Below are 14,444 nucleotides of genomic sequence, written 5' to 3'. Positions count from 1 at the left end.
GCCTCAGCCTCCCAAAGCGTTGGAATTACAGGCGTGAGCCACCAGCCCCGGCATTTGGTCAGTGCTTTGATACATGTGTCACATCAGCCTTTGTGTCACCGTCGGGGTGGCCCTGGAGGTGCACGGCTCTGCTGTCCCTCCCAGAGTCACCCTCCATGGGAATGTAGTAGCACCTGGGGCCTGGCAGCTCCTGCCCCACCCGGGACCTTGCTAGAGCTCCCCGTGGGCCTGGAGAGGACGTTCTCACAGCTGCACTGCAGCCTGGGGCTCCTCCCACTTAACCCTCCTTCCTTCCTCTTCTCCTCTTGCAAACACCAGCCCTGCGTCACGGTTGGAAGTTGGTCCCCGCCCACCCTGCACCCTCTCCCTGTATCCTGCTCGGGCATTGCGTTTCATCAATCTCTTGCTCATTTCTTCTGTCTTGACGTCTGCTTCCCAGATGACCAAACTGACACAGGTAACGAAATGAGTCTCTCTAATGAGTTCCCTAAAGTCCTGGGCCTCCGAGGGCTGCAAGCTCCGCAGGGCAGGCCCTGCCTCCTCTTACTCATCGCTGACTCCAGGCACCTGGCCTAGAGCTTCGCAGGGGCTCAATAGCTTCCTGTCCTGCTCAGGCAGAGAGGGGCAAGCAGGGAGGGTCTCACACTCCAGGGAAGGGTGCTGCCTTTGCAGAGTTGAAGCGGAGTGTGTGTGGGGGGGGGGGAGTCCTGGGAGACCGTCAGCCACTCCTTGTGCACGTGGGAAAGGGGGACCCGGACAGGACGGGAGGACGCAGGGTGTGAACAGCATCGGACCCCACAAAGCACTCCTGGCGCACAGAGGTAAGGTCTGCTGGCTCAGGTATCACTAAAAGCCACAGAGTGGCTCACCAAGCCCAACAGGGCCCAGACCAGGCGCTCAGCTCTCACTAGGTCCGATCCCCGCCTTGCCTCTGAGCTGTAGCCCTCTGTGCAGGGGGGGCGCACTCCTGCCCATGGCAGACAGACCCCTCCACTGGGACACACGGGGCCACCACAGCCCAGCGCCCTCTTTCTCCTCCAGGCAGGGTGGACTCTCCTGGGTGGAGACTGATATGGTGAGGCTTTGCACCTCACCCAAATCTCATCTTTTTTTTTTTTCCTTTGAGACTGAGTCTGGCTCTGTCACCCAGGCTGGTGTGATCTCAGCTCACTGCAGCCTCTGCCTCTCAGGTTCAAGCGATTCTCCTGCCACAGCCTCCCACGTAGCTGGGACTACAGGCATGTGCCATCATTTCTGGCTAATTTTTGTATTTTTAGTAGAGACAAGGTTTCGCCATATTGGCCAGGCTGGTCTCGAACTCCTGACCTCAAGTGATCCGCCTGCTTTGGCCTCCCAAAGTGCTGGGATTATAGGTGTGAGCCACCGTACCCAGCCCCAAATTTCATCTTGAATTGTAATCCCCATAATCTCCATTGAGTCATGGGAGAGACCAGGTGGAGGTCATTGAGTCACGGGGATAGATTTCCCCCAAGCTGTTCTCGTGAGAGTGGCTGAGTTTTCACGAGATCTGATGGTTTTACAAGGGGCTCTTCCCGCTTCACTTAGCACTTCACCCTCCTGCCGCTTTATGAAGAAGGTCCTTGCTTCCTCTTCACCTTCCATCATGATTGTAAGTGTCTTGAGGCCTCCCAGCCATGCTGAACTGTGAGTCAATTCAACCTCTTTTCCTGTATAAATCACCCAGTCTCAGGCAGTTCTTTATAGCAGGGTGAAAACAGACTAATACATAGGCCTACCCCTTGGGCCATGTGACTGTTGCCAAAGATGTGAAGAGGTCCGGGTTACAGGACCATGCCCCTGGGTGGGTGTGTGGGTGGGTGTGTGGGTGGGTGTGTGCACATGCATGCTGCAACGCTCCCGTGACTATGCATGGCTGTGGTGTACGTGCGTTCGTATGTGACTCCATGGGGTACATCCGCGTGTGTATGTGTTTGCGTATGGCTTGGCAAGGCCCCACCAGAACTGGAATGGGACATGGGGAATCCCCTAGAGGAAACTGGAAGCCTCTGCTTTAAGGGTTATGATATGTTAATTCGCTGCGTTTAATCATTCTACGACGTATACATGGATCGAAGCATCACACGGTGCCCCTTAAATAGACGTAATTATTATTTGTCAATTACAGAAAGAAAGAATTGCCCCAAATTAATTAACAAATGCAGCATTTGCTAGCGAACTAGGAAATAAGGTGGAGAAAACAAGATTTAACCCTTATTTAAATCGAGACATCTTGTATTTTGAAAATGCAATCGAGTATTTTATTTTTAATAGAGACGAGGTTTCACCATGTAGACAGATTTTAAGTGTTCTCACTACAAAAAATAATAAGCATGGGAGGAATGCATATGTTAATTTGCTTGATTGAACCATTCTACAAGGTATGCGTATTTCAAAACATTGTGTTGTACATGATAAACATATCAATTGTTATTTGTCCATTTAAAGTAATATAAATAGCTGGGCACAGTGGCTCACACCTGTAATCCCAACAGTTTGGGAAGCCAAGGCAGGAGGATCACTTGAGCCCAGGAGTTCAAGATCAACCTGGGCAACAAAGTGAGACCCCCATCTCTACAAAAGAATCAAAATAAAATTAGCCAGGTGTGGTGGTGAACACCTGTAGTCCCAGCCACTTGGGAGGCTGAGGTGGGTGGATCACTTGAGCCCAGGAGGTAGAGGCTGCAGTGAGCTGTGACTGCACCACTGTACTCCACCCTGGATGACAGAGTGAGATCCTGTTTCAAAAAATTTTTTTTAATTAAAAATATAAATAGGCCAGCACAGTGGCTCACACCTGTAATCCCAGCATTTTGGGAGGCCAAGGCGCGCAGATCACTTGAGGTCAGGAGTTTGAGACAAGCCTGGCCAATATGGTGAAACCCTGTCTCTGCTGAAAATACAAAAATTAGGCTGGTTGCAGTGGCTCACACCTGTAATCTCAGCACTGTGGGAGGCCAAGGCAGGTGGATCGCCTGAAGTCAACTGTTCCAGACCAGCCTGGCCCACATGGCAAAACCCCTCCTCTACTAAAAATACAAAAATTAGCATGGTATGGTGGCACATGCCTGTAATCCTAGCTATTCAGGAGGCTGAGGCGGGAGAATCGCTTGAACACAGAAAGCAGTGAGCTGGGATTGCACCACTGCACTCCAGCCTGGGCAACAGAGCAAGATTCTGTCTCAAAAAAAAAATTTTTATGTGTATATACATATATATGTGTGTGTATATATATGTGTGTGTGTGTGTATATATGAATATTTATAGGCTGGGCACGGTGGCTCACACCTTTAATCCCAGCACTTTGGGAGTCCGACACAGGTGGATCACCTGAGCTCAGGAGTTCGAAACCAGCCTGGCCAACATGGTGAAACCCCGTCTCTACTAAAAATACAAAAATTAGCTGTGCATGGTGGTGCTTGCCTGTAATCCCAGCTACTTGGGAGGCTGAGGCAGGAGAATTGCTTGAACCCGGGAGGCGGAGATTGCAGTGAGCTGAGATCGCACCACTGCACTCCAACCTGGGCAACAGAGTGAGACTCCATCTAAAAAAATAGAGAGAGAGAGAGAGAGAGAGAGGGGGGCATTTAACAGGAAGAAAAGAACGCAAAATTGTGACCACTATGTTAAAAAGGAAAATGTAGTACCCCACCCCCAGGCTGCAGGGGAGGAGGAAGCCCACATGTGCTGGATACCTGGAGATAGGTGGTGATATGGTTTGGATGTGTGTCCCTCCAAATCTCATGTTGGAATGTGATCCCCGGTGTTGGAGGCAGGGCCTGGTGGGAGCTGTTGGATCACGGCAGGCAGACCCCTCACGAGTGGCTTAGCCGCATCCGCTTGGTGATGAGTGAGTTTTTGCTCAGTTTACATGAGATCTGGTTGTTTAAGAATCTGGGTTTAAGAGCTCTGGTCGTTTAAGAGTCTGGGGCCTCCCCCTTCTCTCTCTCACTCTTGCCGCCTGTACCTTCCGCCATGATTGGAAGCTTCCGGAGACCTCACTAGAAGCAGAAGGCAGCACCGCACTTCCTGTACAGCCTGCAGAACTGTGAGCCAATTAAACCCCTTTTCTTTATCAATTACCCAGTCTCAGGTACTCCTTTATAGCAATGCAAGAACAAACTGGCACAGATGGCACCCAGGAAAATGGGAAGCCAACCCAGGGAATGGGAAGTCAACCTTCCACCCAGGGAAGGGCACATCTCACTAACACAGAAGGCACCTGGCAGGGGTCCAAGGAAGACGGTCCCCAAGTCTCCCACGGCCCCCATGGGAGCACAGGAGGATGTGAGGCCGGGAAATTAGTCAGGGACTGCTAGCAAGATGCAGAGAAAATGCCCTCCACAGAGAACCAGGCACCTCTGGGATAACCAGCATGGAGGGTGGGGGATGGCACATGACAATGTCCCTCCAGGAGACATCTGTGTTGGAGGGGGAACTGGAGCCTCCCCAGGGCCATAAGTTTATACCACCCCCTAGAGCATACCTGCCATGCCAGGTGAGCAAAGGAATGCTCAGAATTGAGCTTAAATGACCAAGTTCATCTGGAATTGGCCAAGATGACATTTTCCATCATCAGTCTGAAAAGGGGCTGGAAATAATGATTAGGTTGGGTCATAGAAAAACACAGTCCTAGCCGGGTGCAGTGGTTCACACCTGTAATCCCAGCACTTTGGGAGGCTAAGGTAGGAGGATCCTTTGAGCTCAGGAGTTCAAGACCAGCCTGAGCAATATGGCAAAACCCCGTCTCTACAAAAAATATAAAAAATTAATGAGTCGGGTGTGGTGTCAAGCACCTCTGGTCCCAGCTACTCAAGAGGCTGAGGTGAGAGGACCGCTTGCGCCCTGGAGGTTGAGGCTGCAATGAGCTGTGATCCCACCACTGCACTCCAGCCTGGGCAACAAAGCGAGACCCTGTCTCAAATAAAAGAAAAAAGGGCCAGGCGTGGTGGCTCACACCTGTAATCCCAGCACTTTGGGAGGCCAAGGCATGTGGTTCACTTGAGATCAGCAGTTCAAGACCAGCCTGACCAACATGGTGAAACCTTATCTCTACTAAAAATACAAAAATTAGCTGAGCATGGTGGTGGGCACCTGTTATCTCCAGCCTGGGCGACAGAGAGAGACTTGGTTTCAAAAAAAAAAAAAGAAAGAAAGAAAAAGGAAAAAAACACAGCCCTGGTTTTGCTTCACTCAAGTACATGGAATAAGAAACGCTTGCCTGCTGGCCAAGTGACCCTCCCACAGTGGTCAGGAAGCTTCTAGAACCCGGTTATGTTGGCTGAAAGCAGAAATGGCCAAGTCAACCTCAGTGTGATATTGAGGGGGCTCCTGGGGCTGGAAGCATGCACCCCAAACTTAGAACCCGGCAAAAGGAGTGGGGAAGACGCCGGTGCCATGAGGGCAGGAAGCTGAGTTTGTTGCTAGGGGCCTGGGAGTGTTCCCGGAGGACGGGAGCCCTGGGAGGGGCATCTGGTGGCTGACACTGATGAATGGCTGTGCCGGGCCAGCCTTACCTGGGCAGCCAAGGCCAAAGCTTGGGGGCAGGAGGAGTGGCAGTGACACGGCTGCAGCTGGATGGAATCCGGGGCCTGAACCCCAGCATCCCCTCCCTGACACCCTACAGCTACCCATAGCCGGGGAGGTGGGGGGGTGCCGGCCCTCGGCCCACAATGCTGATCACATCTGTCTGGTTCTGAGGAGGAAATCCAGGACCTAATGAGAACAAATGGCAGCCTGGATAACTCATTTGTGGTCACAGATGAGATTTCCCCACCCCCTGCACCCCTAATTCAGCAGAGGCCGTCTATGGGTTTCCTTGTGTGGCATGAGCGACACCTGGTGGTCACAGATGGGAATTTCGAGTCATGTTCTTCAGGCTGCTTGGGACACCCCACCTGGACCCCATCCCACTCTGAGCAAAGGCAAGACCACCACTGAGCTCAGGGTGCACTTGAGACTAGGCCGCAGCAAGGAGATGTAGATACAAGGATCATGTCAGAAGACGTTTCATTCATTCATTCACGTTCCCAAGCATTTAGTGAGCGCATACCAGGTATCAGGGAGAGATGAACAAAATGGTTTTATGAAGTTTGCATCCTAATGAGGAAAGCAGATAACAAGCATGTAAATATCAGATAATTCCTTACTGTTAAGTGCTGTGAGAATTCACAAGGTTCAGAAATTGAGTCAAAAATCTTTCTCAGTACCCTCAATAAGCTTCATCTCAGGCCGGGCGCAGTGGCTCACGCCTGTAATCCCAACACTTCAGGAGGCCGAGGCGGGGTGATCACTTGAGGTCAGGAGTTTGAGACCAGCCTGGCCGAGAGTGAAACCCCGTCTCTACCAAAAAATAGAAAAATTAGGCAAGCGTGGTGGCACATGCCTGTAGTCACAACTACTCGGGAGGCTGAGGTGGGAGAATCATTTGAACCTAGGAGGCAGAGGTTGTAGTGAGCTGAGATCTTGCCACTGCACTCCAGCCTGGGCAACAGAGAGAGACTCTATCAAAAAAAAAAAAAAGTGTAAGCCTCATCTTAGCTGAATCCCTGGACACTTACCTTCCCACGGGTCCCAGGCCCCAACCTCAGGAACTTTATATGGACTCTTGCGAAAGTGAGGCAGTGCAGTGACTGGGCAACGGATGTGGAATCAGGAAGACCTTGGGTTCCAATCCTGACTCTGCCACCTCCTAATTTTGTGGCCTTGGGCACATTACCTACCTTGTCTCAGCCTGTTTCCTCAACAGAGAAAAATGGGAATTACAACAGGACCTTATTACAGGACGTACCTCCTAGTTACAAAACTTAATGCCATAACTTACTGTCAGAAAAGTGCTTGGAGCGTCTCCAGACCCAGAGAACCACTTGCAGTAAATATTAGCTGCTATTGTTATTGATATTACTATTATGCCAACACTCCTGACCTTCTCCTCCTCCTCCTCTTCCCCTCCCAACCCCAGAAGCCAGGGGGAAAGAGGAAGGACCGCAGCCAGTCCCCCCGACCTCTCCCCTCCTTCTCCAGGGCTCTCCAGCCAAGGCTAAGCCAGCCCTTCAGTTGGGGGCAAGATGAGTGTGAAATTGCATGTGAGATGGCAGTTTCAGACTCAACCAGACTGGCCTTTCTATTGCCCAAAATTACCCAAGCCGCGGCTAAGGGACAGGAAGCAGAGATTGGAAAGGGCAGGGCTGACGGGAGTGAGTCACCGGTGGGGAGAAAATGAACCACTTCCTGTGTGTTCCCACAGAGGTCAGGGCCCTCAGCAAACAGCGACAGGCTCGTTCTCCGGGCCTGGAGGAGGCTCGGTGCCCAGCGTCTCCGGAGGACTGGCTCTTCCCTCCGCCTGGGGAGTTTGCGGGCCCCAGACACAATCCCCAGGGAGGGGCTCGGCTCTGGACAGCCTTGGCCTCTTTCCCCAGATTTCCCCAGCACTCACACTCTCGGGAGGCTCAGGGTCTGTACTGGGAAGGGCCCTTGCTCGGCGTGGTGCTCTGCTGTGGCTGTTTTGAAATTCGTAATACTTTTTGGACAAGAGGCCCCACATTTTCATTTTGCACAAATTATGCAGCCGGTCCTGAATCATTGCTGGCTTTCCAAGGTCACAGCCAGCAAATGGAATTAACTCCAGGGCTCCTGGTCATCTGTGCCCCCACAGATACCTTCTGGGGGTCTCTGAGGTCAGGCGCCCTCACCCTCCTCCTTCCCTGGAACACGGGCGACCACTGCCCACTTTGCCGCTGCGGCACCCTGAGCGCCGTGGCCTGTGCAGACCACCAGAGGAAGGATCCCGGGAGCCAGGACAGGGCAAGGAGGTTACTTGTTGGGGCAGAAACATGGCTACTGGTCCCCTAGGGCAGAGAAGACTGCAGCAAGTGGGGAAACCTGCCAGACAGCCACCCTGGGAGAGGAGGAAGACCTGTCATCCAGTAGCAAAAAATGCAAGTTCCGTGGTGGTCTAGCGGTTACAGGGAGGGAAAAAATGCAAACACTTAGCGAGCACTGCCAAGGCGACCAGCATGTTCTGAGTTCATTCTCTGCATTTACCCCTTTATCTCCACTGGTTCACTTCCATTTTACAGAATAGAAAACCAAGGGCCGGGTGCGGTGGCGCACACTTATAATCCCAGCACTTTGGGAGGCCGAGGAGGGCGCATTGTGAGGTAAGGAGTTCGAGACCAGCCTGGCCAACATAGTGAAACCCCGTCTCTACTAAAAATACAAAAATTAGCCAGGCGTGATGGCACGCAACTGTAATCCCAGCTACTCAGGAGGCTGAGGCAGGGGAATTGCTCAAACCTGGGAGGTGGAGGTTGTGGTGAGCCAAGATCCCGCCACTGCACTCCAGCCTGGGCAACAGAGAGAGACTCCGTCTCGGGAAAAAAAAAGAAAGCAAGGCACAGGGAGGTAAGGAAGTTGTTCAAGAGCCTACAGAGCTAGTGCCTGGCAGAGCTGGGGTCTACGCCAGGATGCACTTTGCACCCTGCCTGTTCTCCATACGTTAACTCGAATCTGTCCAATAACCCTACAGCACTTATTAGTACTGACCGATCATCTGTGATGTCTTAAGGGTAATGGGTAGTATTGTACTTCCTGGGACCTTAGCTGGGAGAGGCATAACTAGTACTGTATTAGTTGGGGGTTCTCCAGAGAAACAAAACCAGTAGGAGATTTTTTTATATATAATTAATAAATTATGTATATACACATACACACACACACACACACACACACACACACACACTCAGCCCCTCATAGCTGCTTGTTCTGCATCTATGGATTCAATCACCCACGGATGGAAAATATTTCTTAAAATAACAATATAACAATAAAAAATAAACACCTTAAAAATACAATCTAACTACTATATTTATTGATTTATTTATTTTCGAGACCGAGTGTTGCTCTGTTGCCCAGACTGGAGTACATTGGTGCGATCTCAGCTCATTGCAGCCTCCGCCTCCCAGGTTCAAGTGATCCTCCCACCTCAGCCTCCCAAGTAGCTGGGATTACAGGTGAGCACCACCATGGCTGGCTCAATTTTTCTTTTTCTTTCTTTTTTTTTTTTTGTTTTTAAGACAGGGTATCACTCTGTGATGGCACATGCCTCCACACATCGCTAATTATTTTGTATTTTTATTAGAGACAGAGTTTCGCCATGTTGGCCAGGCTGGTCTCAAACTCCGGACCTCAAGTGCTCTGCCTGCCTCGACCTCCCACAGTGCTGGAATTACAGGGGTAAGCCACCACACCCGGCCATTATCCTTTTTTTTTTTTTGTAAATTTTTCTTTAGTGTAGATGGGGTCTCACTATGTTGCCCAGGCTGGTCTGGAACAGCATTTACATTGTATTAGGTATTACAAGTAATCTAGAGATTATTTAAAGTGTACAGGAGGATGTGCGTAGGTTATATGCAAATACTACACCATTTTATATTAGGGACTTGAGCATCCAGGGATTTTGGTACCCATGGGGGGTTCTGGAACCAAGTCCCCATAAATACTACGAGATGACTGTAATATATTTATAGTTATTCTATAACATAATATAATACCAAATATATTAATGATATTATATACATACACAGGTAAAGTGATTTTTTTTTTTTTTTTTTGAGACAGAGTTTCACTCTTTATTGTCCAGGCTAGAGTGCAGTGGCACGATCTCGGCTCACTGCAACCTCTGCCTCCTGGGTTCAAGCAATTCTGCTGTCTTAGCCTCCGAGTAGCTGGGATTACAGGCACCCGCCACCATGCCCGATTAATTTTTGTATTTATTTATTTTTTTTTTTTAGTAGAGACGGGGCTTCACCATGTTGGCCAGGCTGGTCTTGAACTCCTGATCTCAGGTGAGCCGCCCACCTTGGCCTCCCAAAGTGCTGGGATTACAGGTATGAGCCACCATGCCCAGCCGGGTTTTATTTTAATAAATTGGCTCACACAATCTTGGGGGCAGGCCAGTCTGTAGTCTGCAGGGCAGGCTGGCAAGCTAGACACCCAGGCAGGAGCTGGTGCCACAGTCTTGAGTCTAGAGGAAAAATTTCTTCTCCAGGAAGCCTCAGTGTTTGCTCTCAAGGAACAACGAATCAGATGAGGCCCACCCACGTTATTGAGGGTGGCGTCCTTTACATAAAGACAAGTGGTTGCGGATATTAACCACGCCTCCCAGGCACCTTCACCACAATGCCTCCATTCATGTGTGATTAAATAATTGATTAGGATCTTAGCCAAGCAGACACACGCAACTCCTCAGCACCGTTCTGTCCAGTACGCTGTGTGCAGAACTCGTGTGTCACTTGCAGGCCGTGCACCTGTCAGCACAAAACTTTCCCAAGCTCTTTCTTTCTCTTGGCTCAGTGGCCAACAACGTTCAAGACAGTGGTTGCTGCGTCAGCCTGGATCCTGGGGTGAGATGATATGGAAGAGAGTCCCCAAACCAGAAATAAGTCTTGGGTGTTAAAAGCCATGAAAAGGGCCGGGCGCGGTGGCTCACATCTGTAATCCCAGCACTTTGGGAGGCCGAGGCCGGCGTATCAGTTGAGGTCTGGGCAACATGGTAAAACCCTGTCTCTACTAAAAATACAAAAAAATTAGCCAGGAGTGGTAGAGGGGGACACCTGAAATCACAGCTACTTGGGAGGCTGAGGCAGGAGAATTGCTCGAACCTGGGAGGTGGAGGTTGTGGTGAGCCAAGATCCCGCCACTGCACTCCAGCCTGGGCAACAGAGCAAGACTCTGTCTCAAAAAAAAAAAGCCATGAAAGGCAGCTCCCTCCTTCGTCACCACCGGGCTGATCCTTACTCATACCACTCCCATGTGGCACAGAGTGTCACAGTTCAGAGCATGGGCTCAGGGCCACCTGTCTGTCTTTGAATCCTGGCTCTGCCTGTAACTGGCTGTGTGATCCTAAGCAAATTCCTTAACCTCACTGGGCCTCGCTTTTCCTTATCTGTAAAGTGGGAACAATAAGAGTATGTACAATAGCACAATAGGACTAAAATCAAGATCCAAGGAGATAATACACATAAAGTCCTAAGGAGAGTGCCCGGCACAAAGTCGGCTCTCAAAAAATGTTAATTATTATCACTATCATGATCTTCATATGACACGAGATACAAATGACGCAGCGACGTGAAACCTCTCGCTCAAAATCACACGCTCGGTTGGGCCCAGTGGCTCATGCCTGTAATCCCAGCACTTTGGGAGGCTGAGGCAGGCAGATCCCCTGAGGTCAGGAGTTCGAGACCAGCCTGGCCCACATGATGAAACCCCTATCTCTACTAAAAGTACAAAAATTAGCCGGATGTGGTGGTGGCGGGCACCTGTAATCCCAGCTACTTGGGGGTGCTGAGGCAGAAGAATCGCTTGAACCCAGGAAACAGGGGTTGCAGTGGGCCGAGATTGTGCCACTCCAGCCTGGGTGATAGAGCAAGCCTCCATCTCAAAATAAATAAATAAATAAATATTTATTTATTATTTAATAAATATAATATAATATATAATAAATATATTATAATAATATATATAATATATAAATATATAATTATATATAAATTATAATATATTTATATGTATATATATATATATATATGGTGATTGGCCCAGAGGGCTCTACCCCACAGGTGGGATTATAAAAGGGTGAGTTCAGCTCCCTTTTGACTCTCTTTGTCCCTCTGCCATGGCAGGTTGCAGCAAGAAGTCCCTTGCCAGATGCTGGTATTGATTGATTGATTGATTGATTGATTGATTGATTGACAGGGTCTCACTCTGTTGTCCAGGCTGGAATGCAGTAATGTGACCATAGCTCACTGCAGTCTCAAGCTCCTGGGTTTAAACAATCCTCCAGCCTCAGCCTCCTGTAGCTGGGACTACAGGCACACGCTAGCAGGCCTGTTTTGTTTTGTTTTTTTGATTTTTTGTAGAGACTGGGTCTCACTGTGTTGGCTAGGCTGGTCTCGAAACCCCTGGCCTCAAGGAATCCTCTCGCTTCGGCCTCCCAAAGCACTGGGATTATAGGTGGGAATCACTGTGCCCAGCCAGGTGCTGACATTTTAATCTTGGACTTCCCAGCCTCCAGAACTGTGAGGAAATCAATTTCTATTCATTATAAATTCCCCAGCCTCGGGTATCCTGTTGTAGCTGCACAAATGGACTAAGACACTGGCCATGAGCACAACAGCTGGGACCAGCCCCCTTGGCATCTATCTCTAAGTTCATGGATGCCTCTTCATGCCTCTTTCCTTCATGGCTGAAGCAGACATTTGTTGAGGGGCTTCTGCCGGGGACAGTGGAGTGCCTCTGAGCTGTTCCTGTCCCCTGCCTGTCCCCACGCCAGGTTAGCCATGCACTAATGCATGTGTCTTCTAAAGGGACTGAACACAGATCTGGCACTTAAAAGAGATTCAAGGATTTTGCATGTTACAGATGAGGAAACTGAGGCTCTGTTTCTGACATGGGGCTTTGAGAGGGCTGAAGGGGTAAGCATCCACTCTTTGAGGTTTTGTGGGTTTTTTTGTTTTTTTTTGTTTTTTGTTTTTTGTTTTTTCAGACAGAGTCTTGCTCCGTCACCCAGGCTGGAGTGCAGTGGTGCAATCTCAGCTCACTGCAACCTCTGTCTCCCGGTTCAAGCAATTCTCCTGCCTCAGCCTCCCAAGTAGCTCGGATTACAGGCGTGCACCACCACGCCTGGCTAATTTTTGTATTTTTAATAGAAATGGGGTTTCCCCATGTCGGGCAGGATGGTCTCAATCTCCTGACCGTGATCTGCCTGCCTCGGCCTCCCAAAGTGCTGGGATTACAGGCATGAGCCACTGCACCCAGCCTTTTTTCTTTTCTTTTTTTTTTCTTTCTTTTCTTTTTTTTTTCTTTCTTTTCTTTTTTTTTTTTTTTTTTTTTTTTTTTGAGACAGAGTTTCACTCTTGTTGCCCAGGCTGGAGTGCAATGGTGCAATCTTGGCTCACTACAACCTCTGCCTCCCGGGTTCAAGCGATTCTCCTGCCTCAGCCTCCCAAGTAGCTGGGATTACAGGTGTGAGTCACCATGCCTGGCTAATTTGGGTTTCACCATGTAGACCAGACTGGTATCAAACTCCTGACCTCAGGTGATCCACCCACCTCAGCCTCCCAGGGTGCTGGGATTACAGGCATGAGCCACTGTGCCTGGCCTTTGGGGGGGTTTTGGCTTTAGGATGAACCAGACAGAGGCAGCGCTCAGGGACGGAAGAGCCACAGTGGCAAACACACAGGGGACGCAGACAATCAGTGGCTGCTGTAAATATCCGTGGAACATGGTCGATCTCAACGAGGGGCCGGGCTATGAGCACGGTCTCCCTGGAGACACTTAGCTATCCTGACAGCACCTTGCAGGGGCTGAGGCCCTGCAATTATCCAGGTGCTGGTTTCCATGGCAACAAAAATCAGAAGGTAAAATCAACAGGACCTTGTTTATTCTTGCAACCTGTGAATCCAGGGAGAATACAGGCAGCACCAGGGTGTTTGACTAAAAACAACATCCCATTCCCCAGACAGGCTAGATAATAAAGCAGCTCCTGGCCTGTCACCTTTAACACGGGGAAAGCCCTTTCACCCTAGAACTACAGTTGCAAAGAAATCAGGTAATAGATTTTGTTTTCATCAGACCAGGCATGGTGGCTCAAGCCTGTAATCCAGCACTTTGGGAGGCTGAGGCAGGTAGGTCATCTGAGGTCAAGAGTTCAAGACCAGCCTGGCCAACATAGGGAAACCTCATCTCTACTAAAAATACAAAAATTAGCTGGGCGTGGTGGTGCACACCTGTAGTCCCAGCTACTCAGGAGGATGAGGCAGGAGAATCACATGAACCTGGAGGTGGAGGTTGCAATGAGCCAAGATCACACCATTGTACTCCAGCCTGGGCAATAGAGTGAGACTCCCACCATCTCAAAAAAAAAAAAAAAAAAATTTGTATTCATCAGCTATTGCCATAGTAACACTGCATAACAAACTATCCTAAATCCAATGGCTTGAAACAATAGCCACTTCTTCTCAGTCACATGCCTTTGGTTTGACTGCGAATCAGCTGATCTAGGCTGTGCTCAGCTGGGATGTGTTGGGTCCAGGCCTGCTGTGTGTGTGTCTAGGTCGGCTGTGTGTATCTCTAGGCCTGCTGTGTGTGTGTGTCTAGGTCTGCTGTATGTGTCTCTAGGCCTGCTGTGTGTGTGTGTCTAGGTCTGCTATATGTGTCTCTAGGCCTGCTGTGTGTGTGTCTGGGTCTGCTGTGTGTATCTCTAGGCCTGCTGTGTGTGTGTCTAGGTCTGCTGTGTGTGTCTCTAGGCCTGCTGTGTGTGTGTGTCTAGGTCGGCTGTGTGTATCTCTAGGCCTGCTGTGTGTGTGTGTCTAGGTCGGCTGTATGTGTCTCTAGGCCTGCTGTGTGTGTGTGTCTAGGTCGGCTGT

General features: G+C 49.9%; 1 protein-coding gene across 1 annotated transcript in view; it reads left to right on the top strand.

Moving 5' to 3' along the window:
• Window positions 1–298: 298 nt before the first annotated feature.
• GNA12 (G protein subunit alpha 12) overlaps window positions 299–14,444 on the top strand; it is a 140,417-nt gene continuing 126,271 nt past the window's right edge. Inside the window, exon 1 of the mRNA XM_016957029.4 lies at window positions 299–457. Within this exon, the coding sequence (XP_016812518.1) occupies window positions 440–457 (18 nt within the window). The 5' untranslated portion in view covers window positions 299–439. The remainder of the gene's footprint in view (window positions 458–14,444) is intronic.

This window comes from Pan troglodytes, chromosome 6 (assembly GCF_028858775.2).
Source record: "Pan troglodytes isolate AG18354 chromosome 6, NHGRI_mPanTro3-v2.0_pri, whole genome shotgun sequence".
Taxonomy (NCBI): Eukaryota; Metazoa; Chordata; class Mammalia; order Primates; family Hominidae; genus Pan; species Pan troglodytes.
This window is presented reverse-complemented; position numbering and strand designations above follow the sequence as displayed.